The sequence below is a fragment of the Zootoca vivipara genome, chromosome 8 (genome assembly GCF_965207765.1).
Source record: "Zootoca vivipara chromosome 8, rZooViv2.hap1.1, whole genome shotgun sequence".
In the NCBI taxonomy this organism is placed as follows: domain Eukaryota; kingdom Metazoa; phylum Chordata; class Lepidosauria; order Squamata; family Lacertidae; genus Zootoca; species Zootoca vivipara.
This window is the reverse complement of record NC_142591.1, coordinates 7,145,854-7,170,668: the sequence shown is the minus strand read 5'-3', so window position 1 is coordinate 7,170,668 and position 24,815 is coordinate 7,145,854. Positions and strand designations below refer to the sequence as shown.

The 24,815-nt window shown below is 45.1% G+C and overlaps 1 protein-coding gene across 4 annotated transcripts in view; it reads left to right on the top strand.

Moving 5' to 3' along the window:
* Window positions 1-24,815, top strand: part of DGKH (diacylglycerol kinase eta) — an 87,322-nt gene that overhangs the window by 39,556 nt on the left and 22,951 nt on the right. For 2 of the 4 annotated variants that reach the window (XM_060278069.2, XM_060278066.2), the window contains exons 4-17: window positions 1,733-1,837; window positions 2,134-2,266; window positions 6,117-6,223; window positions 7,490-7,615; window positions 9,615-9,717; window positions 13,726-13,888; window positions 14,828-14,936; window positions 15,089-15,228; window positions 16,088-16,175; window positions 16,755-16,840; window positions 17,618-17,714; window positions 20,529-20,805; window positions 21,875-21,991; window positions 22,561-22,692. In XM_060278069.2, coding sequence (XP_060134052.1) covers window positions 1,733-1,837; window positions 2,134-2,266; window positions 6,117-6,223; window positions 7,490-7,615; window positions 9,615-9,717; window positions 13,726-13,888; window positions 14,828-14,936; window positions 15,089-15,228; window positions 16,088-16,175; window positions 16,755-16,840; window positions 17,618-17,714; window positions 20,529-20,805; window positions 21,875-21,991; window positions 22,561-22,692 — 1,783 coding nt within the window. The remainder of the gene's footprint in view (window positions 1-1,732; window positions 1,838-2,133; window positions 2,267-6,116; window positions 6,224-7,489; window positions 7,616-9,614; window positions 9,718-13,725; window positions 13,889-14,827; window positions 14,937-15,088; window positions 15,229-16,087; window positions 16,176-16,754; window positions 16,841-17,617; window positions 17,715-20,528; window positions 20,806-21,874; window positions 21,992-22,560; window positions 22,693-24,815) is intronic. The other 2 variants (XM_060278067.2, XM_060278068.2) reach the window with 2 other exon arrangements.

Here is a 24,815-nt window from a genome sequence, read left to right as displayed (position 1 = left end):
CAGAGCTCTTCCAGGTACTGCAGGGCCTCTTGCAGCAAACCAACGGTAGCTCACTGTGACTTGTTTGCAAAGCATTTTGAGGATAGAATCGCTTGCATCCAGACTCTTGACTAGGCTGTTACAGCAGATGAATCTCAAGGGGTGCCCAGAGCACAGTCTAGTCCCGTTATATTGGATGAGTTTCAGTTGTTAAGGCTCAAGAATGTGTCCCTCTTGACTGATAATAACCAGCAGGGAGGGGACAGCTGGCTGGGCCAGGGAGGTGATTCATGCCTCTTTATGAGAGCAGGTGGTCCCTGCCTGCTTGAAGGAGGCAGTGGTACCCTGTTTCTCCAAATGGAGGTACTGACTCGCCTGGGTGGGGGTTGGGGGGAGGAGGGGACGGGATAGGTCAGGACATGGTGGGACCAGTCACAAGGATGAGCCGGGGTGGGGGGAGAAGGGGGCGTGATACGTCATGTGTCAGGACAGAGAGGGGGGAATCACAGGGATAAGCCGGGGGAGGGGGGATACATCATGGATCGGCACAGGGTGGGGGAAACCACAGGGATGAGCCACAGCAACGCGTGGCAGGGCCAGCTAGTCAATAAATAAATTTGGTTCCTGTGTGAGCGGTCTGCTACTCTCTGTGCATTTTTGTGGGGTAGATGTTAATATGTTTGAAAAGGTCAGGAGGTGGAGAAGAAGTTCTTCAGTTCCAGAGGCAGCTTGTATATATAAAAAACAGCTTGCAAGGGTCTCCCTCTTCCTTGTGACTCACGGATTGTGCTGTATGTGGCTAGTGAGCTTGTTAGAGACCGTAAAGAGCAGTTTGGCGAAGAGCATCTCGCATGGAAGACACAAATGGCAGAGAGTGCTGGGTAAGTCAGAGGGGAGGAAGCCTGTATCAAAGGATACTGTGTGTTGCTATTAGTGGCATTATAAGACAAAGATTTCCATCATTATGTGGAATATGAACTCTGAAACTTTTGTAGATGTTAATTTGTTGTGGTCTAATTTAATAGCCTATCAGAGAGCACAGCAATGGAATGGGAAAATAATAACGACTCTGACAAGGAAAGAAAATCTTCTGAATGCTTGCTGCTTAAAGGTTTATGTGGCTTTTTAAGTTAAGGGTACCAATATAAACCACAAGTATTGTCTTCACTCACTGCTTTCCCTACGCTTTATACACACATATCTTATTTTGATTGCAAAGTAATATAAATCCAGCATCGTACCAAACATTGGAATGTAAAACATATGAAATATCCTGACAACCTAGGCTTGCTGTTCTCAGAAGGGTGGTGAATTTGTAGTATCTGAATTTCCTACTAGAAATAAACAAGAATCTCTCTCTAAATATCTCCTGCCTTTATCTGCACATGCATGCATATATATTAAACATCAGGAAGAACTTTCTGAAGGTAAGAGCTGTTCGACCGTGGAACAATCTCCCTTCAGAGGTTGTGGACTTTGCTTCTATATGACACTACATATGTATTAAATTGTGTTGTTTTTTTTTTTTTTAAAATCCTCATCAATGTGTGATACAAAAACTGTCAGGAGAAAATGTTAGTGAATTACACAGGAAAACATTTACAACTGATAACTAATTTTTTGTCTTTGGAATTTATTAAGGTGATCAGTATTTTACAAGATTTATGAGGTCTTGCTTTTTCTGTGTTCTTTGTTACCTTGCCCTCCTTATAGCAGTTCGGAGTCATCATATCAAGTGATCTTTTCCCCCCAGATAATCACACCATTCAGGAGGTTAATACTGTGTGCAGAGAACAGAAAAGAGATGGAGGATTGGATCAGCTCTCTGAAGTCCGTACAGTCCCGGGAGCATTATGAGGTAAGAGGAATGCTGTGCCTCTTGTGCTTTTAAAAACTGAAATATAGCCGGTTTTTCAAGATGCAGTAAACGGGGAAGAAAAAAGGTGTATGTCCCGGATGCGGTGTGAAAAATCCAAGAAACTAAAATAGAGATTTGGTTAAACCTGATATATCCATATCGTTCACATTACTTTTGTTTAAAGAGCCTGGGGAATATTGTTTTGGAAGGTGAGCTTTTCAAACGTGAGGTGGTTTGAGCTGCTGCTGTAGTGATGTCCTGTTGCTGCAAATCTGTCTTAACTTCTCCTTTCTTAGGCTGCACAGTTTAATGTGGAACATTTCTCAGGGATGCATAACTGGTACGCCTGTTCCCATGCTCGACCCACCTTCTGCAATGTCTGCAGAGAGAGCCTTTCCGGAGTTACTTCTCATGGCCTGTCCTGTGAAGGTAAAGGCGGCGGCGGCAGCAGCAGCCCCCCCCCACCCCCTTTTGTATTATCACATAATTAAGTGGTGACAAGCAGTAGAAGAATGTATATCAGTAAGTAACAATTCGCTATTGAGCTTCAGTGAACATTATAAAATCATTTAGTCCGACCCCCTGCAATGTTTTTTTGCCTTTAAAATGTAGGGGTTCCTGAAAAGAACCTTTCAGGATTCTTGTTACCCTTCTTTTCTTCTTTGTCAGCCTGGCCACGTTGGCCCTGTTCGGGTTTTGCTAAATTAGTAGCATGAGAAACCATCAGATTGCTTCTTCACACAATCAAGTCTAGGACAAGCAATTAACACTGGGCAGAAAGCCAAGGTCTACTTCTGCCATAGTAACTGCACTCTCATTGGTTGATATCAGCACTGAGACCTGTTATCAGAGAAAGCTAGCACAGTACGTGGAGTGGTGAGTGTGGTCAGTGTAGGAGGAGAGGTGCTGTATCGGTTGTGTGAGAGAGAGAGACAGAGAGGAAAGGATTTATTTTACTTTGTTTTTGAGTTCTATAGAAACTCTGGATTTCTTTTATTTTAATAAATCCTGCATATAGTTTTACTCTGCGTCCAGACGTCTAGTCATTTAAGTTACCGCCAGAAGCTTCCGGAAAAACCTGCGCAAACTCTGCTGTGTTCAGGCTGAAGTTACACCTGACACTTAAAAACACTAAGAGGCCCTCCTTTCCAAATGCCTTCTTTTAGGAAATTCATTTCCGAGGAAAATAACCAAGGCTGTTTTGGTTTTTTCCTATGTCTAGATTTTGTATTGCTTAACTCTTCTGTTGGCTATATAGAGCTGAACTTTGAGCCACATCCGTCATGCCACGTTGTCATCTAGCAGCAACAGTGCCTTGCATTTGGTTGTTTGTAGATCAACCCAAATGTGTGAGTCGCTACTTGCATGTAGGAATTCTGCACATGAGCAGGAGCTTGCAAAGTTGGGTTTCTGTGAAGACAGCTGTTTGCAACACACACTGGGAAATAAGGACTCAAGACACAAGGCTGAGGAAGCTCGGTCACATTAGTTAATGTAACGGACCAGATCCACCGTAGAGAACCACGGTGTGAGATATTAACTGATCATAACCAGCCGTGGACAGCCACCCGATTCCCTGGAGCACACTGAAAGGTGCTCGCCAACTTTAATCATCAGATTTTCCAGAAGGGCCTCCTACCCCCTCCTGCCTGCCACAAAGGGCCCTGCATTTGAGGTAGAAAAAAGAGTGGAACACTGTACGTCCCTGTTTAATAATATGTTTTAATAATAATTTTATTATTTATCCCCTGTCCATCTGGCTGGTTTCCCCAGCCATTCTGGGCAGCTTACAACACATCTTTGAAAAATAACGAAAACATCAATCCTCAAAAACTTTCCTAAACAGGGCTGCCTTCAGATGTCTCCTAAAAGTCAGATAGTTGTTTATTTCCTTGACATCTGATGGGAGGGCGTTCCACAGCATGGGCGCCACCACCGAGAAGGCCCTCTTGCAATATGAATTTTTATTACAATCCAAAATGAGAGTTTACTTCCTAGCATCTGAAATCTACTGGGTGGGTGAGTGGGTGTTTAAACCCTGCTGTGCATATTTGTATTCTTAGAAACAAAATAACAGGTTTTGTGTAATCCTACAAGACAGCTATTGCACTGTCTGACAAGTTAAACTGCAAGTCCCAGGACATGGATCCTGTCAGATTAGCACTTTTGCTTTTTTTTGGAATCAACCAAGGCATTTGGAGAGAGCAGCTGTTCTTGAAGAACTACCAACACAAAGTTTCTGGGATGGCGAGAAGCTTGCAGGCAATATTCTTTAATTATAATAAACAGTAGCCTTACTGCTGCAAGGGTTTGCATCCATTATCTCTTCAGATCCCGTAAACCATGGTTTCCTTAGGTGGCTTTCACAAACCATGGTCCATAAGTGTCAGCTTTCCATCTATGAAGTGGGAACCACTTCCTTACAAACTGGAATAAAGGTTGGGATACATATTAAGTGCTGACAACATTAAGTAGATGGGCAGCCTGATCATGTTCAGGAGATTCCTTGCTTCCCATGCAAAGCAGGACCTTCCTGTCCTTCTGACTGTCAGGCTCTTCTAGTTACACCCTTTTGCCAGTGCCTGTGCATTGCAGTATTGCGGCTGGAGGAGAGCTGGGCTTTTCAGCATCCTAAGGGGATCCTTGGGCTGCCTTGTGCCTCTCCACATTAGCCCCTGTGCTGTGAAGCAGGTAATTCCCACAGTGGACTCCTGCAAGCAAGCAAGGCGCCACTTTCTCTTGGATGCTTACTCTGCCACTGAGCCTCTTGGGCTTGCCGATCAGAAGGTTGGCAGTTCGAATCCCCGCAAGAGACAATTTAAGAGACAATTTGGCACGGTGTCCAAAAAATTATAGAAAAGTAAGTTTCTTCAAGTGATTGCTTGTGGATGTGGATTTGGTTTAGATCACAGACTGATGTTGTTCCTTGATGAAGTGCAAAGGGGGAGGATACAGGCTGGGACTCTACTTAGCCTGAACTTGGTTTAGTAGTCAATACGCTTGCTTAGCAGGGTGGCGCTGTGGTCTAAACCACTGAGCCTCTGGCGTTTGCCGATCAGAAGGTTGGCAGTTCGAATCCCCGCAATGGAGTAAGCTCCTATATTGCTCTGTCCCAGCTCCTGCCAACCTAGCAGTTTGAAAGCACGCCAGTCCAAGTAGATAAATAGGTACCACTGCGGCTGGAAGGTAAACGGCGTTTCCATGCGCTCTGGCTTCCGTCACAGTGTTCCGTTGCACCAGAAGCAGTTTAGTCATGCTGGCCACATGACCCGGAAAGCTGTCTGTGGACAAACACCGGTTCGCTTGGCTTGAAGTGAGATGAGCGCCACAACTCCATAGTTGCCTTTGACTGGACGTAACCATCCAGGGGTTCTTTACCTTTACCATACCTTTAACCACCCATTTACGAAGGTAGCACAGACAGAGATCTGCTACTAGTGGACTCAGGGCCGTCTCGAGCAGGTCGGGCGCCCTGGCGCTGAGGCGCGGAGATCGCTCTGGCGCCCCCGCCTTGAAGCGCACAGCACGCTTCCGCGCGGCTTTGCCGTGCAGCGCCCCCCTGCCAGCCCCACGCCCTGGCACCCCGCGCCACCAGGAGTGCGCCTAGAGCCGGGCCTGAGTGGACTTTCACTGCCTTGACTGCTTATGTCTACAGTATAAACTAATATGAGGCAAGCAGCTTTGCCGTGTCGTTTTATACACCTGCAGAACACTTTTTTGTTTTTATAAGCCTACCTAGACATATAGTTTATATTTGATAGTTTTTAAATTGCTTTGTGGATTTTAACTCACATGTCCAGTTTTATTTGCACACTACATAGAGAGCCTTTTGATTAAGTGGCCTATAAATCTAACTGACTAACTACCGGTAACTAACTAACTAACTAACTAACTAACTAACTAACTAACTAACTAAATTACCCTGCAGGGTGAGTCTCTCAGTAGTTTGGTAGAATTGGAAGAAGTGTAGGATGAACACTCTTCCAGAGCACTGCTGGGAAAGGATTCGAACTAAACCAGGCATCCCCAAACTGCAGCCCTTCAGATGTTTTGGCCTACAACTCCCATGATCCCTAGCTAACGACCAGGGGTGATGGGAATTGTAGTCCAAAACATCTGGAGGGGCGAAGTTTGGGGGTGTCTGAACTAAACAGTTACCTTTTGAACCATTTACATTTTTAACATTACCTATTTGTGCAATGAAGTGATCTGTGTTTGATTAAGCTTCTTAAAGATGATGTGAATCATTCAAAGATTATGTGTGTGTCTTTTCACCCAGTGTGCAAGTTCAAGGCTCATAAAAGATGTGCAGTCAGAGCAATAAACAGTTGCAAATGGACTACTTTGACTTCAGTCGGAAAAGATATTATTGAGGATGAAGATGGTGTAAGTATTTCTCAGAAATGCAGGCAGCACCCTGCACATGCTTCGGTTTTATGGAGAAAAATGAAACATTTGCTAATAGGTAGGACAATGCCAATTTTAAGTGATTATGGATCCTGTCTACATTAGGGAAAAAAATATTTTTTAGCACATTTAATCCTGCTGGATTGAAGCCTTATTACACAAAGAAATCCATAACACCCAAAGTAATCTCACCTGTGGTCCACTAGAGGAAAGCCAGCCGCTTTTGCTTCGGGTATTGCGATATAGCTGCTGCCTCTGGGGTTCTGTTGCTCCCCTCACACAACACAGTGGCATACCTGCCATGTTCCTCTGTGAAAAATAAGGAACCTGACTGAAAGTAGCATACCGGAAGTAGCGTGGTGGCCATTTTGGAACTGGGCGGAGCATGCTCAGAAATGACTTTTGATGCTGCTGTGCCCAGTTCCAAAATGGCCGCCGCACCAGAAGTCGCGCTGCAGCCATTTTGGAACTGGGCATAGCAGCATCAAACGTCGCTTCTGAGCATGCTCCGCCCAGTTCCAAAATGGCCGCCGCGCCAGAATAAACCAGGGAAAAACAAAAAAAAAATCTGTTTTTTCGGCTGGGGACAGCTGGAAAAGCGGGGGTTTCCCAGGGAAAACGGGAGACTTGGCAGCTATGCACAGTGGGCTGCTTGCCAAGGGGGACTGGGGAGGCAAGGGGTGCTGTGCCAAGGTTCCCGCACCTCACCGCTTCCTCCAACAACCCGCTCTGTTGGCATGCTTGACACAAGTTAAGCTACACTGGCAGATAAGTGTAGTTGAGGGGGGGGGGAAATTGATAATGGCAGTTGTCCAAAAAGGTTGACACAGCTGTGCCAACTTCTCCCCTTCCTGCAGCAGCACCCTGACCCTAGAAAGCCAGTTTTGAAAGAGTGTGTGTGTGTGTGTGTGTGTGTGTCTCGTGAAACAGGCATTTCATTAGGCGACTGGAAGGGGAACTTTTTGCACCAAGGCATATATGTACTCAGATCTCTTTGGTTCAGAACCTCAGGGGTTGTATCCAGCATTAAGTCTTCTTCAGAGTGAACCTGTTGAAAATAAGGGCTAAACTTAGATCCATTAATTTCTGTGACTCTTCTGAGTGTAACTTAGTTTGATATAACCGTAGTAGTTTTTGAAATGGGTTGTGTGGGTGGGGAAGCAGTGAATTTGAAAGAAAGGTGACGTGCATATTTCTCTCTGTCTCTGTCGCCCCCACCTTGACCTTAAAAACACTCCGCTGCAGGTAGCTATGCCTCACCAGTGGTTAGAAGGAAATCTACCCGTCAGTGCCAAATGTGCAGTTTGTGACAAGACCTGTGGCAGCGTCCTGCGACTGCAAGATTGGAAGTGCCTTTGGTGTAAAACAATGGTGAGTTTCAGATTGTACAAGTCTCTTTCCCTCAAAACAGTCTCCTAGAGAATTCTCATAATTTTTGGTTGGCGTTTGTCTGTCTCGAGAGACAACGGAGTCCGCCTCCGGAGGGTGAAGCCATCCATGGGCAGAAAAGTGAGGTCAAAAGAATGAATCAAAATCACAGGAACTGTACAGAAATTACAAAGAAAAAACAAATGGCTAATGGAATATGTTGACCTTTCCCTGTCACAAATAGCGCAGTTTGACGTACAGTTTCTAAATAATAGCTTATTCTGATATTTAAAAAATATTCAAGGTTTCATTTTTGCTACTAAATGGGTTCAGGGTCCTTGGCAGCCATGGTGGTTTTTGAAGACAAATTCAAGCCTGACATGGAGGTAAATCTTTCTCTCTGCCTCCTGTACTTCCACTGTTTATTTGTATAATTGTGATACCCTGTTAGGAAGAACTTCCTGACAGTAAGAGCTGTTTGACAGTGGAATTTTGCTGCCAAGGGGTGTGGTGGAGTCTCCTCCTTTGGAGGTCTTTAAATGGAGGCTTGACAGCCATCTGTCACGAATGCTTTGATGGTGTTTCCTGCTTGGCAGGGGGTTGGACTGGATGGCCCTTGTGGTCTCTTCCAACTCTATGATTATATGACTATACTGTTATTCAGGAAAGATACTACAGTGGTACCTCGACTTATGAATTTAATGCGTTCCGAATGCACATTCGTAAGTTGAAAAAATTCGTAAGTCAAATCCCATAGGAATGCATTGGGAGAAAAAAATTGTAAGTCGAAGCAACCCTATCTAAATATTCGTAAGTCGAAAAAATACTATCTAAACCACATCCAAGATGGCGGACGGAGCTGCGTTCGTAAGTCGAAACATTCGTAAGTCGAGGTACCACTGTAGTCTCTTGCTCAATGCAGAGCCAAAGAAAGAACACCAAGGGGTCTCACTTTGATGCCAACTTTCACCCTTCTCTATGAATTAGCCAAGCAGGGAGAGTGAAAAGGGTCATTCCCTGGCATCTCCAATTAGGGTGGGAAAGACTAATGGAAAACCACTTTCAGTATATGTAGACCAGCCATGTCCACCAGGCAGATCGTGATCACTGGACGTCTGCAGTAGATCACTGGTAGATCATTGGCTCCCCCAAAGAAGCTGAACAACTGTGGCTCCCCTTTAAAAAGCTCAACATTTTACCTCCTCCCTGAAAAAACAACTTTGACCCCCCCCAATGGGTCTTCCTCCTTCTTAAAAAAAGCTCAACTATTTTGACCTGAACCCCACAAAAGGGGGTAGATCACTGCCAGTTTTTAACTCTGTGAGTAGATTGCAGTCTCGTGGGAGTTGGCCACCCCTGATGTAGACAGTCCTGAGCCAGAAGAAGAAGAAGAAGAAGAATTCATTGTTTATATGTTGACCATCTGACTGGGTTGCCCCAGCCACTCTGGGCAGCTTCCAACAAATCAAAACATTAAACCCAGTAGAACATCAAGCATTAAAGACTTCCTTATTTCACCTGTATTATTTGATATTTTACAACTTGCCCTTTTCTGCCACTTACCGGTATTTCTTCCTTTTAAAATGCATGCTTTATTTGTAGTCTCGCCTCCAGGCAGGCATGTAAGTGACAGCGCTCTTCTTAAGGGCTCCCTAATTAGATCTCCGAAATGTTCCCAGTGGGTCCGCTGTGCAGGGGCAGAACCCATCTGTGATGCTGCACAGACGGCCACTCCAGACCAGCAGCGACTAGTTAGCAATCTGTTTTTGCACTGAGTTTTTATGATGCTTCTCCTGCTATATATACATGGAAGGCTTGATGGGCCAGAAATTATCCAGGCCTGTTGTGGCTTTGTCACTTAGGAATAGAGCACACCTTTATTTTTATACCTTTCCTTGAAAAAAACGAGTGTTTCCATTACAATGCTCAGGTGTATGCTTGTTGCCATAACATTAAGGCTGTATATTGACGGTCCATTGCTTGTTCATTTTTCCCCCTCCAGGTGCACACTGCATGCAGAGATTTGTTCCCTCGCAAGTGTCCACTTGGCCAGTGCAAAGTATCCATTATTCCACCTACAGCACTGAATAGCATAGACTCCGATGGTATGCAGGTCCTTTAATATACTTATTTGTGACATGCTTTGCAAATAAGATTGAGTGTAAAGGCCTTGCACAAGGCAGTTGTGCTGATTGGGACCAGAGAGAGGGTGGTGCTGCCTTTTTGCAATTTTATAAAGTCTACGAACAGGACCAGGGACTTGTGTTAGCTTAGCACAAGTACAGAATATTAAAATGGTGCCGAGGTTCTCCATCAACAGGCAGACATACAGCTCTGCCGTCTCACCCAGACACCATGGAATGCCCTGGCAAAACTGGGCAGTTCTTGAGATCTCTTTCCAATTATGCACTCAGGTCCACAGACAGAAAGGGAAGAGAACAGAAAAAGGACAGGGAGTTGGATTCTGTGGTCCAACTGGGATGTTTCTACTCCATGCTATGGAAGGGGGAGGATTTTTGCTGATTTCCTCTGCCCACCCCCATCTGCTCCAGGGAGCAACTTGGGAAGACCAAAAGATACAGACTTACGAATAAGAGGCTGACTAGCCAGGACCATGAGGTGCGGTGATTGCCTCAGGTGGCAGATCTGCTCACCACCTGCCCAGGGAGTCGCCAACTGCTGCCACTGCTGGCTGCCTCCTTTTATTCCCTGTGACCATAATAAATCGATTCATTCAGTCAGTCCCCGGGCTGCCTCAGGAAATGTGCATCCTATATAATAAAGTCCCTGTGTCTCTGCGTCCAGTCCCTGTGTCCGCGCTACTGCGCATGTGCCCCATGGACACAGGGATTGGATGCAGAGACTGGCCCCTCTTCCGCCTCCTCCCGCTGTCCCGAGTGGCGACGGCCTCCTCCACCTCCCTTCTCCTGAGGAGAAGGAAGAGGCCTCTGCCACCGCCTCCCGCAGCGCGCCTCAGGTAAGCGCACCGCCCCTCGCTCTCCCGCCTCGCCGCCCCGCATCACTCCGCCGCAGCAGGGAGGTGGAGGAGGCCGTCGCCACTCGGGACAGCGGGAGGAGGCGGAGGAGGGGCCGGTGGGCCTCAGGCGCTTGACGGAGGCGACGCCTGCGCGGTCCCAGGGCTTCCCCTTCGTTCCCGCCCGGCTAGCGCCCGTTTACTGAACGGGCTGAATGACACTAGTGTGAAATATTTATTGACACGAAGGGTAATCTTGACTGGTGTTCTTTTATTTAGGAGGAGTTGGGATGCGGGTGGCGCTGTGGTCTAAACCACAGAGCCTAGGGCTTGCTAATCGGAAGGTCGGTAGTTCGAATCCCCGCGACGGGGTGAGCTCCCGTTGTTCAGTCCCAGCTCCTGCCCACCTAGCAGTTCGAAAAGCACATCAAGTGGAAGCAGATAAATAGATACCGCTCCGGCGGGAAGGTAAACAGCGTTTCCGTGTGCTGCTCTGGTTCGCCAGAAGTGGCTTAGTCATGCTGGCCACATGTCTGTGGACAATCACTGGCTCCGTCGGCCTACAGAGCGAGATGAGCGTGCAACCCCAGAGTCATCCGCGACTGGAGTTAACGGTCAGGGGTACCCTAACTGGCAGGCTTTCAGTTCAAACAACAAATCTTAATATTTGCTAATTTTTTCAAACCTCTCATTCATTGGATGGGGAGCTGATTTTTCACGGAGTCCACCTGCTTTATTTTCATTCCCTCAGTCTGTTCTGGAGCACTGGAGGTTGAAGGGTGTGAGAAGATAGCACAGGAAACTTCAGGGGGAAAGAGAAATCTGTGAAAATCATTTCTCTTCCTCACTATTTAGTGGGCACATCATTCTGCAATTGGAAGAGCCTAATCTGGGTCCAAGCCAACCACTTACAAACTCAACACTACAGTACAATAAAAGCAACACAACAGACATGTCGTCTAAGAAGTGACCCCCAAGTTTACTTGGAAATAAACTCAATAGTGTTTAATTCTAAGTAAAATGTGCTCTTAGTGGACGAGCTGAATCTTGAAGAATGTGGGATGGCTGCCATTGGCCTTTGTGTAGTACATTGCAAATATATGCATCACCTATTACGTTTTGAAGGCTTCACAATGCAGATGTTTCCAGCAGATGTTCACTTTCTGTTTGTAATTATCATTTGAAATTGACAGCTAAATTAGCAGAAAGATCACCATTCTTATATTGTAAGAAAATGACTCCCATTGCTAGAGCTGCTGGCCTATTGGCACATTTCAGAACACGCGCAAATACCAAGTGGAACTATATATAATTCCTGACCCTTTTAGTGTCGTAATTTTTTTTGGGGGGGGGGGTATAATAGGATTCATGAGCACTTGGGATTTCATAGGACCATTATACACTTGGATTTGATCTTTCTTTCTTTAAATGGATTTTGGAATTTAGTCATGAACAGCTGAGCGTGTTGTATGTCCATTGGGACCTGAATGTGATTTTCATGGCAATAATGTCCATTAGCATGATTTAACGAGAGCTTTTTGCTCAGGTTGCTGAAGCTATTTCGATATTCACATTCTTTGGAAGCTTTAATGAAGGTTAGCAAAGGCTGTCCCCCCCCCCAATCTCTGTGGCTGCTTTTTGGTGCCAAAAATGGCTATTTAGTAGTTGCCAGAGACTGGTATGGCTATATTTGTTTCCCAACATCCTTTGCTTTTTACTGGAAAGAAACCAGAAATAAAAATCTTCCTCCTGCCCCCCCCCCCCATTGATGAGTTTTTGTCGTGACCCAGATGACTTCTGAATTTAAAAACAACAAAAAAGGAGTTCTTAAAAAAAACACCAAACACCTTTCTAGTCTTAATCTGATATGCATCACCACCCAACTCAACAAAAGAGGTCCAAAATCAGTTGTCTATAGCAGAGATGTTCAACCTTTTTGGGTCCACGGTTACCTTGATCAACTACATTTTTTCTGCAGCACCCCTGTAGGGATCAGGAGCCCAGTTGTGGCACCCTTTGCCTGCAGAGCTGGCAGCCCCTCACCTCTTTTCAAACACCCTCGCTTGTGGAGTGTTCCCTCAGCCTCCTATCCTCTTCCCTCTCCTTAGGACAGCCTCTCCGGGCAGCCACCGCTGCTGCCCCTGGTCTCTGAGCTGACCCCCACCCCACCCCACGGAGAGGTGCCTCCTCACAGCGCCCCACAGAGGCCTTGGAAGCACCCCTGGCCAGCCCCAGAGGCACCATTCACCCCAGGGAGCTTGTAGCTAGGGCTGCTGCAACAAACAGTCAGCGCTGCCTTAAGCGCCCCTGTCGCCATGGTGTGCCGGATCTCTCCGGTGCCCTTCCACCCCGTTTCCCAGCGCGGTGGGCGGGTGGGCGGGCAGGCACAGCGCGATCTTTCCGGCGCCCTCCCGCCCCGTTTCCCAGCGCGGTGGGCAGGTGGGCGCCGCACGCAGCGGACCGGCCGGCCAGCGGGCGGGCGCAGCTCACAGCACCCTCCTGGCGGGCCGGCGCCATGGTGCCCTGCGCCACCGGGGGTCTACGTAGAGCCGGCCCTGCAAACAGTCGTGCAAGCCTTTGGGAGGCAAAGACTCAAGAGACCATTGGAGGCAAAGGGAAAGAAAGAGAGACAGAGGCTAGTGGTACCCGTGGCACCCCTGACCATCATTCAAGGCACCCCAGGGTGCCATGGCACACTGGTTGAAAACCACTGGTCTATAGGGAAGTCAGTTGTCTCCTGACTTCCTTATGTTGCTGCCACTGTCTGAACCCACCGCAAATCTGCAAGCTCTTCTTCCATACAAGAGAGAACAGAACAAAATGTTGCTGCTCTTGCCTCGCAGGTGCTTTGCAGAAGCGTTAGAGTCATTTACTTCTGTCTCACTTGTGGTTTTCACTTGTGCACTTACCCTGAACCCTTTAATCAGCTAATTCCCAACCCTCCTATTGGCTTTAATTAGTATGGGGACAATTAGACCTTTTCAAAGTCGAAGCTAAGTGAGAATTGGCTTTTTAGAGTGGATATTTGTTGTTTTGTTTTGTCCGCTAAAGCAGTAATTGGTGATCCTGTTGGAAAAATGGGAGTCACTTGGTTCCTTCAACCATATTTACATCATTTTATTCCTTACTTTGTTTACAGGATTCTGGAAAGCCACATGTCCACCATCTTGCGCCAGTCCACTGTTGGTTTTTGTCAATTCAAAGAGTGGAGACAATCAGGGTGTAAAATTTCTCCGACGATTCAAGCAGTCGCTAAATCCAGCTCAGGTGTTTGATCTAATGAATGGAGGGCCTCATTTAGGGTAATGAGTTTTGCTTTTCTACCTATTATTATTATTATTATTATTATTATTATTATTATTATTATTATTATTATTATTACCCTGCCCATCTGGCTGGGTTTCCACCACCACTCTGGGCGGCTTCCAGCAAATACCAAAATACACTGGGTCATTGCAAAATTGGTGCATTTAAATCAAACTTTATTCTGCTAGAGTTCACTATATCAGATTGTTGTATTATTGGAGAATTACAAAGCATGTAGTAGTTTCTTCTTCTGAGAAACATGCAGGATGCCTAGAGAAGTTACCAGACAAGAACTTTCTCCAAGGAACAGACTCTCCTTCCTTGGAGGTTTTTAAGCAGAGCTTGGATGACCACCTGTCATGGATGTTTGAGGCTTTCGCTCCCTGTTACAAGTTTGGCTTTGGTTTGCTAAATTACTTTGGGAGAGCTGTCTGGGCCATTTAGGTAGATAGCCACTGGCCCCCAATTTTAAGCAGGGGTGAGTGGGAATACAACCGGTTTCACTTGCAAAAAAGAAGAAGCAGAGGGGCTCTGTGCATATTTCACATCATTTTGAGGGGTTTGGCCTTGGAGCAGACCTCACTTTCATTGCAATAATGCTGCCACCGTATTTGGTTAGTACTTGTAGACCAAAAATGGTTTGTTTGGATCTGAATTCTTTTTTTAAAGCAACAAGTGATTTCCCATAAAATTTCCAGAAGGTTAGGCGTGATTGCCGGAAAATCAGTGGAAGACGAACAGATTTGCGATGGCTGTTTTTGTGGGCTTGAGTCCACGAAAACCTGCATTAATAACAAATAGTTAGTCTTTAGTGCTCTTGGTTGTTCCCCTCTTCTGAAAATCTGCATAATTTGCTATCAGCAGCTATCACTGTCATTGTTGTGAATGTTGTATCTCCTTGTGGGTTTGAACACAGACAATGCGTTCTCTTTCAGTCTACGATTATTTCAGAAGTTTGACAATTTCCGAATCCTAGTGTGTGGAGGAGACGGAAGTGTTGGCTGGGTGTTGTCTGAAATTGATAAACTCAACTTACACAAACAGGTGAGTATTTGTTTCTTCTTATTGAGTAGGAAAGAAAGAGTGAGGTGGGTTTTTAAGAAACTAGAAAACAAAACAAAAGTGAACAAAGACAAAACCCCACAAATATTGGTCTGTAAGTTGACTTTAAACAGAATATTTCTTATTTCATTTAGTGTCATTTGGGAGTGTTACCCCTGGGTACAGGAAATGACCTTGCCCGTGTCCTTGGCTGGGGAGGGTCTTGTGATGACGACACACAGCTTCCTCAAATTTTGGAAAAGTTGGAACGAGCTAGTACCAAAATGTTAGACAGGTAAGTAAGCGTCATTTTCATCTCCCCCACCCCAATTAATTTTATTCATAAGCAGTGCTGGATTTACATATAAGCTAAACAAGCTCTAGTTTAGGGCCCCACTCTCTTGGGGGGCACCCAAAAAAATTAAAGGAAAAAAAAACACCTGGATGTACATTTCCAAAATATAAGTTAAAAAACAAATAAAATAAAACCTACAGTGTTTTGTGTTGTGTAGGCTCCTATGATGTAAGTCATGGGCCCCGCCTGCTAGCCTGCTCCCTAAAATATCACTGGTTTGCTCATTTCTATATATAGGGTGCCTACATTCTGCATGTCCAAATGGCTTTAGATACCTGTTAGGTCCATAAATTACCATATAGCATATATTCAACACAAAAAACAGTGGCAATTTGTTGTTGAGAAAGGACAGCTGTAGAAATTGGAGTTCTTGGGAAAGTCCAGAAATAAACGATAAATTGCAAGAACTCAAGTGTACATATTTGGTACACTTTGACCTGCGAATCTTTGCTGATGAAGAATAGTCGAAACAGGGCCCTGTCCTGATTTCTACTGGAATTTACCTTTATTTGCCTTCAACATTGGGATTGATTTCCATTTAAACTCTGCATCGCATCAATAAAACCTTGTGAAGATTTATTTGAAATCCATCTTCTTTTGGCCTGAGTTCGAGAAAGGACAGCTGGACATATAAAGGGCCCCATTACTTCAGTAGCTTAGGGCCTCATCAAACCTACCTTTGAGTGACTATTTCTTTTTCTTCCAATGCGAATACAAATTGATTTTGCTGTGCGAATTTGGTCCTTTGCATGTTGTTTGATCACCTGGATATTGTTGTCTGATCACCACTTTTTTTCAGGTGGAGCATAATGTCTTACGAATTGAAACTGCCAACAAAGCAGTCTATTCTTCCTGTTACTCCGGAAGAGGAGTCTGAGGAATGTCAGGTGAATATAGGTTTTGGGATGCGATAGAATTGTAGAGCTTGAAAAAAATGAAATATAATTAACAAAGCAATCCTAGGCATGTCTGAATGGGACGCGGGTGGCGCTGTGGGTTAAACCCCTGAGCCTAGGGCTTGCTGATCAGAAGGTCGGCGGTTCGAATCCCTGTGATGGGGTGAGCTCCCATTGCTCGGTCCCAGCTCCTGCCCACCTAGCAGTTCGAAAGCACGTCAAAGTGCAAGTAGATAAATAGGTACCGCTACAGCGGGAAGGTAAACGGCATTTCCGTGTGCTGTTCTGGTTCGCCAGAAACGGCTTTGTCATGCTGGCCACATGACCTGGAAGCTGTACGCCGGCTCCCTCGGCCAATAACGCGAGATGAGCGCCACAACCCAGAGTCGTCCGCGACTGGACCTAGAGAGCGTTCTTAGGCTAAGAAAATCAATAACCGCAGATACATCTAGCATTACTGTATAGAAGGCAGCTTTGGTGGATGCAGAAAGGGATGTGCTTGTGTGAGATTTGTTTTTTACTTCAACACAATCATAGGTAGAATATGAATAATTATTTCTTAATGTTTAGATGTCTATGTATGAAGATTCAGTTGCTGCTCATCTGGCGAAGATCCTTGATTCTGATCAGCACTCGGTTGTCATATCATCGGCCAAGTAAGTTAAAAAAAAACCCTGCACGTCACAATATAGTGTAGAGCAGTTTTGTGTTCCATATTTTTTTAATATGCATGCAAGCCTGAACGTTTACTTGCGCACTCAAATTTGGACTTTTGCCCGATTCAGATGTTACATGCAAGGGCGCTGCAGGCTCGGGAGCAAAGTTATGGCTCAGCAACGCTTCAGGGCAGATGTGGAATTGTGATATTTCTGCTTGTGGCAGAGTGCTTGTACAACAATGCTTCACAACAAGCTGCGATGAACCTCGGCTGACAAAAGAATGTCAGACTCGTTAGAAATGTAAATGGTTAGGTCTACATGTCCCTTGGGCTTCAGTTGTGTACAGTTGTGGTTCCAGCATCACCTATCGATCTTGAATTTCACCTTTTCTGTATTCTCTTACACACACACACACTGCCAGAGTCCTAAGTCTCATGCTGCTACTGTGCAGGGAGAAGTGGCATTTGAGAAGGTGGCAGTGCCTGGAGTCTTCCTTGTGAAGACAAAGCAATCCCTTCTCTCCCTGCCTCCCCACCACAAGGGGTACGGCTGCAAGAAATATGGCAAGAAGATAAGGGAGCTGGAACCCAGATGCGCCTGGGCTGTGAAATCTCAGGGCCGTTGCTTGTGTGATAGAAAATGCATGGCTGTTGGACTCTAAATGGATGTTCGTTGGGAACAGTGAAACTATATTACTGCCTCAAACAGAATTGATATTCCAACATCATCCCCTTTCTCTTTGCCTTGTTGGTGTTTATGTCTCTCTCATAAAAGGATATTATGTGAAACTGTAAAAGGCTTTGTGGCTAAAATAGGAAAGAGCTGTGACAGACCCATGGAAAACGCAGAAGCTGATGCTATGGCCATTAAAGTAAGAATTAAGCTTTCCTTCCTTCAAAAAAACCCTCACTTCAAATGTATCGGTGTTCGAAATTTCCCAGTGTTAAGATTTGCTTCTTTGTATAAATTCTCAAAATGATTTTAGTAAAACACTTTTTAGTAAACTCTTGGAGTGAAGTCAAGAATTGGTTAAATCTGTATTGCATTTTAAATTGGTTTTAGTTTTGGTTTCCTAAGTTTCCTTGTGAAGTTCATTCGGAAGCCAGAGTAAACTTTTTTTATCCCGAGTTCTAAAATAGCTTTAATGAATACAGATGTTGTACAGTTTATTATGTCTGTGCCCTGGCTTTGGCTTCCTAGAATGCAATAATAATAATAATAATAATAATAATAATAATAATAATAATAATATGTCTTGAGATCCATATTCTTCATGACAGAAAATTTAGGAAGGGAAAGAGCAGGGAGCAGGAAATACCAAAGCTCCTACTAGGCCGCCTTTTGGGTGCCTTAGCAAAGTCCCTATATGGAGGGACCGGTTTCGTGGGGCAGGACAAGCTGGAGGCCACGCCGTCAAAGGGGACACTTGGTTACTCTTTGGGGCAGTGACAGAGAAGCTGAAATGTTGATCTGCTGGATGGGGGAGCCTGAAGACCAAACAGCTGTGTAGTCTAGACCTAGGCTTCTCTCCTAACTGAAGCCCAGCTTGCTGCCCAGCAAGGCTTCCCAATGGAGGTGGCCGCCATGAATCATTCAGACCTAAGTAATGAATGCCACACCAATTTCCCAGTGCTCGTTCTCATGTGAGAAGGTTTCGTTAACAGGAGGACCTTCCTTTAAACCAAGGGTGGCCTTTTCGAGCCTAAAGGATGCATTGAGGTTGAATCCTGGCAAGACAGAAGTACTGTTTGTGGGGGATAGGAGGCAGGCAGGTATGGAGGACTCCCTGGTCCTGAATGGGGTAACTGTGCCCCTGAAGGACCAGGTACGCAGCCTGGGAGTCATTTTGGACTCACAGCTGTCCATGGAGGTGCAGGTCAATTCTGTGTCCAGGGCAGCTGTCTATCAGCTCCATCTGGTATGCAGGCTGAGACCCTACCTGCCCGCGGACTGTCTCACCAGAGTGGTGCATGCTCTAGTTATCTCTCGCTTGGACTACTGCAATGCGCTCTACGTGGGGCTACCTCTGAAGGTGACCCGGAAACTACAACTAATCCAGAATGCTGCAGCTAGACTGGTGACTGGGAGCAGCCGCCGAGACCACATAACACCGGTCTTGAAATACCTGCATTGGCTCCCAGTTTCCAAGCACAATTCAAAGTGTTGGTGCTGACCTTTAAAGCCCTAAATGGCCTCGGCCCAGTATACCTGAAGGAGCGTCTCCACCTCCATTGTTCTGCCCGGACATTGTGGTCCAGTGCCGAGGGCCTTCTGGCAGTTCCCTTGCTGTGAGAAGCCAAGTTACAGGGAACCAGGCAGAGGGCCTTCTCGGTAGTGGCGCCCGCCCTGTGGAATGCCCCCCCCCCCGATGTCAAAGAGAAAAGCAACTACCAGACTTTTAGAGGACATCTGACAGCAGCCCTGTTTAGGGAAGCTTTTAATCTTTAAGAAATTAGTGTATTCTAATATTTCTGTTGGAAGCCACCCAGAGTGGCTGGGGAACCCAGCCAGATGGGCGGGGTATAAATAATATATTATTATTATTATTGTTATTGTTATTATTATATTGGGTCAGTTCTTCCAAGGGCCTTACGCCAGCACTCATATCACAACAGATGTACCCATACACAGAGACCCACACAGAAGCACACATGCACCATAAACAGTGTCCACACATACAGGGTGCCACATGCACACACGAACACTTCCCAGTCCTATCCATACTGGGTGACTATGTTCAGGAGTGGCTCCCGCATAAGGGTATTCCCCTCCCCCGACTCTAGATAGTTGGGTTTCCGGAGGGTTTCAGCAGTGGCTCCTGCGGCCACCATTGACGGCTGGTCAGTGTCCTCTGAGCAGCTCTGATGCTTCACCATTGGTCAGGAAACATCTTGGAGTCGGAGCCCTCTTTCTGGAGCACTCCAACCAATTCAAAATGGCGGTGGCTCGCTCGGTGATGCTGCAGAAGCCGATGGCATTGCTTCCAAAAAACATTGCTTTGAGGTGTCCCGTCCAAAGAAGATTGGCAAGTTAAACTAAATGGGCTATGCTGAAATGGCAAAATTGATGATAAAATTAAGAGGAAGAGACAGCAATGAATTTAAGGAATACAGTAGTGGAAGGTGTTTTTTGCATATATACAGAAGCAACGCATACAGGTTAATACATTAGAAGGGTTTTAAGTTTACTTGTAATTTTACAATGACTGGCTAATAGGTGATTTAAATATGTTATAAATTTAACAATGGACATGCAGCATGTTGACAAATAATGGAACCAGGAAAGGGATTAGAGCAGGCACCCCCAACCTGCGGCTCTCCAGATGTTTTGGCCTACAACTCCCATGATCCCTAGCTAACAAGACCAGTGGTCAGGGATGATGGGAATTGTAGTCCAAAACATCTGGAGGGCCGAAGATTAGAGGGAATTCAATTTGTTTTGTTTTTGTATTGTTGTTGTTTTTTATTTTTGTTAGTGTTGGAAAATCAATAAAACATGTTTTTAAAACCCCCCCAAAAACATTGCTTTAAAAATGAGAAAACTGTAGTAAAATCATTGCCATTTGCCAGGGTGCTGGTGGGCTGCTTTATTGTCAAAACAATTGCTTAGTGTTTATTTAGCCTTACGTATGAATGTGCATTTCTTTTTGTGTATATTTCCTTCCGTTTGTCTGTGATGTTGTTAGTGTTCCGAGCTGAACGAGAAGCTCAACCTGTTGCTTCAGGCTCTTCACGCTGAAGCCCAGGTTGCCCCTGTGTTGCCACGAAGCACTTCCCCCATTGCGGAGGAAGCAGCTGAAGAGTCATCAAGCGAAGAGTCTCTGTCTGATGCCAAGGAGCCGCTGACAGAGAGCAACAGAACATCGGTCCCACACCAGATCTTCAAGCCACGAGAACAGCTCATGCTCAGAGCAAATAGCCTGAAGAAGGCTCTAAGGCAAATTATTGAGCAAGCAGAAAAAGGTGTGCTTCTGGAAGACAATCTTGCTTATTAACTTTACTTACGGCACTTTCTGGTTCATTTTTTTAAAAATCCCACTTACTACAAAGCTAACTACTTGTATATTTGATTTTTTGTTGTTGCACATCCTATATAATAAAGTGCAAGTGTCTCTGCGTCCAGATTCCCTGTGTCCCTGTGTCCGCGCTACTGCGCATGTGCCCCACGGACACAGGGATTGGATGCAGAGACTGCATGCACAAACAAGGACAGGTCCCGGGGTTCGGAGAAGCGCTGCGCAAGCGCTTCTCCGAACCCCAGGATGTTCTAGCGCCTGTTTACTTAACGGGCTGAATTACACTAGTAACATGAATAAAGTATCAAAACAGAATAAGGAGGGAGTACTCAGGTCTCGGGTACATGGCAAACTACTACAGTGGTCCCTCGACTTATGAATTTAATCCGTTCCGAATGCACATTCGTAGGTCGAAAAGTTTGTAAGTCAAAAAAGCGGTTTCCCATAGGAATGCATTGGAAACAGAAAAATTCGTAAGTCGAGTAAACCGTATCTAAAATTCGTAAGTCGCGAAAACCCCATCTAAACCGCAACGGTTTTCCTTTCGGATGTCGAAAAAATGTAAGCGTGCGGCCATTTTTCCCCATTCGTAACTCAGAATTTCGTAAGTCGAGTAGTTCGTAAGTCGAGGGGCCACTGTATTTAGTCGCAAATGCCTCTTCTTTGGGAAACATGTTTGAGAGGGTGGTGGCAGTCCAGCTGCAGAAACTACAGGAGGAAACTATGGGAGATGCCTTCTGAAAATTTAATAGTGCTTTGCTTATCTTTCTTTTACCAAAAGGGAGTACAATAATAACAGTAAATGCACATGAAAAGAATGCACAAATTTCTCATTGTATTTTCCAGTAAAAACCAAATGTGTAAATCCACCCTAACATTCAGGAGATATTCTGAGGAGTCTAGCAGTACATTTTCTTTATATTTTTTACTTGCATAGTTAACTCTTATTTAGTGCTACATGGTAGATTTCAGAAATTTGAATAATAACATTGACACATACTTACCTGCTGTTATAGTTGTAGATGAACAGAATGCCCATTCAGAAGTGCAAATAAATCAGTCATCGATGAAGTATAGTAAGGAATTGGATGAATCTAAAGAGGAAGATACAAAGGAATCTGAAGCTCACTCAAGTAAGTAGCCCCAAAATAGTCATTGCTTAAGGATTCTAAATAAGTCTGCAATGAATCTTTTTCAGTAAGGCTTACACAAGGAGAGAAGCTCATGCCTATATTCCATACTTTTGTCCAAGCTCTGTTTGTTATTTCTCTTTTTATCTTTTTATCTTAGCTCAAGTATGTGCATGAACCTCCTAGACTCTAGGGTCTTGTATAGAGGAGCTCCTTCGCTCAGGCTCCTTCCATCTCATTTATCAGCTGGAACCTTCAGTGGGATAAACCAATTGCTATTCACCCCCTTGCTTTCCTTCCTGCCTTTCCCCCACTGCCCATTTATTTAAACCTCAACAAACAATACACAGGGCAGTGATAGAGAAGCAAAATGCAAAGCCGCGCAAAAATATACCACCAGGGGCGATTGCTCCACAATAAGGAGTATAAACAAGCAAACTAATAAATCACAGGCGTAGTCTTTTTTCTAATAAAGAAAATGTACACTTATGGCTTATTTATTCGTTTCATAGGCAAAAGGCTCGATTTATTTCTACTTAGGGATATGTATATATTTCTGTCTCTCTGAATAGTTAAAACTGCCCCCAAATCTCCAGTTGGACGGAGAAGTCGCATTCCTTCACATGCAAGTTCTTTTTCAGCAACAACCGGCACGGCCAGCAAAGAAAACCTTCCAGTGCTGAACACCAGGATAATTTGCCCAGGTAACAAGGATTTTAAAATCCTCTAGTCCATTGCCTTGAGTTTCCCAAAATATACCAGTGTAGTTTTTCTAAGGACCTGTCAAAAGAAGCTCGGTTCGTTTTAACATCTTTCTTCCATTTTTAAAAGAGCTTACACATTGCTTGAGCCTGTGACTTCAAGCGATGACTATGAGGTATTGATGTTCGCCTGGAGTCTTAGAACAATAGAATCATAGAACTGTAGAGTTGGAAGCGACCCAAAGGTCTTCTCGTCCAACCCTCTGCAATGCAGAAATCTCAGCTAGAGCATCCCTGACAGATGGCCATCGAACCTCTGCTTAAAAACCTCTAAGGAATAATAATAATAATAATATAATAATAATTTATTATTTATACCCCGCCCATCTGGCCGGGTTCCCCCAGCCACTCTGGGTGGCTTCCAACAAAACATTAAAATACAGAAATCCATCAAACATTAAAAGCTTCCCTAAACAGGGCTGCCTTGAGATGCCTTCTAAAGGTCTGGTAATTGTTGTTCTCTTTGACCTCTGGTGGGAGGGCATTCCACAGGGTGGGTGCCACTACCGAGAAGGCCCTCTGCCTGGTTCCCTGTAACTTGGCTTCTCGTAGCGAGGGAACCGCCAGAAGGCCCTCGGCGCTGGACCTCAGTGTCCGGGCAGAACGATGGGGGAGGAGACGCTCCTTCAGGTATACTGGACAGAGGCCGTTTAGGGCTTTAAAGGTCAGCACCAACACTTTGAATTGTGCTCGGAAACGTACTGGGAGCCAATGTAGGTCTTTCAGGACCGGTGTTATGTGGTCTTGGCGGCCGCTCCCAGTCACCAGTCTAGCTGCTGCATTCTGGGTTAGTTGTAGTTTCCAGGTCACCTTCAAAGGTAGCCCCACGTAGAGCGCATTGCAGTAGTCCAAGCGAGAGATAACTAGAGCATGCACCACTCTGGCGAGACAGTCCGCGGGCAGGTAGGGTCTCAGCCTGCGTACCAGGTGGAGCTGATAAACAGCTGCTCTGGAGGAAGGAGATTCCACAACCTCCTGAGGGAGTCCGTTCCGTCTGTATTGTCTAGTATTTTAAAAGAGATTCTGTCCATATTTTGAATCCTTAAACGATTTGACACTTTGTAAATGTGCTATGTGTTTACAGTTGGTAAATTATACAACCCTTCAGCTGATATTGTTACCCTACAAAAGAGGGTGGAATACACCCAGGCTTCAATATGACTGATATTTACATTTCTAAATGGTTTGTGTCCACTGTAAGGAAGCGGCAGACATGAAAAATGTTTTGGCACATCCCCAGGCACAAAGGGGCTACATGTTTTTGAATAAACAGCAAAATCAGCTCACTCAAAAAAATATTCATGTTCTCATATCCGAGGGCTTCTTCAGGCACTATGCGGTTCCTGGAAGTGCTGACTTTGGGCTCATTTGCTCCCTTCCCCTTCTCCCCCCATAAGTCGGAGATTCCATGTCTTCTTTCCTGATAAGAGAGAATTAGGGTCAGGGAGACATTATACCATATTTGTTTAAGTGTACAATTTCTCCTTTGCCATCTATGGAGTGGCAGCCATTTAAGAGACAGGCCCACACTTAGTTACATCTTTAGTAGTTCCTGTTGCTAAGTAACCGAGGAAGCCTTAGAAAGATGAGGCCTCTTTGGATGCAACACTAACCCATAGTTTAATGGTTCATTTCCTGAACCTGTTTGAGCCTCAGGCTGTTGTGTCGTCCCCCTCTCACTTTTCCGGCACCAGAGAAAGAGATCAGAATAGTTATTTTGGTTAGTAATTAATCAGAGTACCCTATTTTGTCCAAATTAAAGGAAACAGGATAGATTAAACTATAGTCAGCTCAAACATTAGATTAAACTATAGTCAGCTTAAACAAACCAGGACCAAGGCATGATTAATGATTCCGGATTGTTCAGTAACTATAATTTAAACCAGCCAGAGTTCCCTGAGTTTGAACGTAACAAGGAACCCAGGTTGGTTTACAGCTGGAAGAGAATGATTTTCTCCTCTGCTGCATGCGAGGAGTGAGGAGGGATAGCACACAAGCCTGATGCTTGGAAATGTAAATATCCTGATATTTCCCACTGAGGATGAGTTCTGTGTACAAAGCCAAAA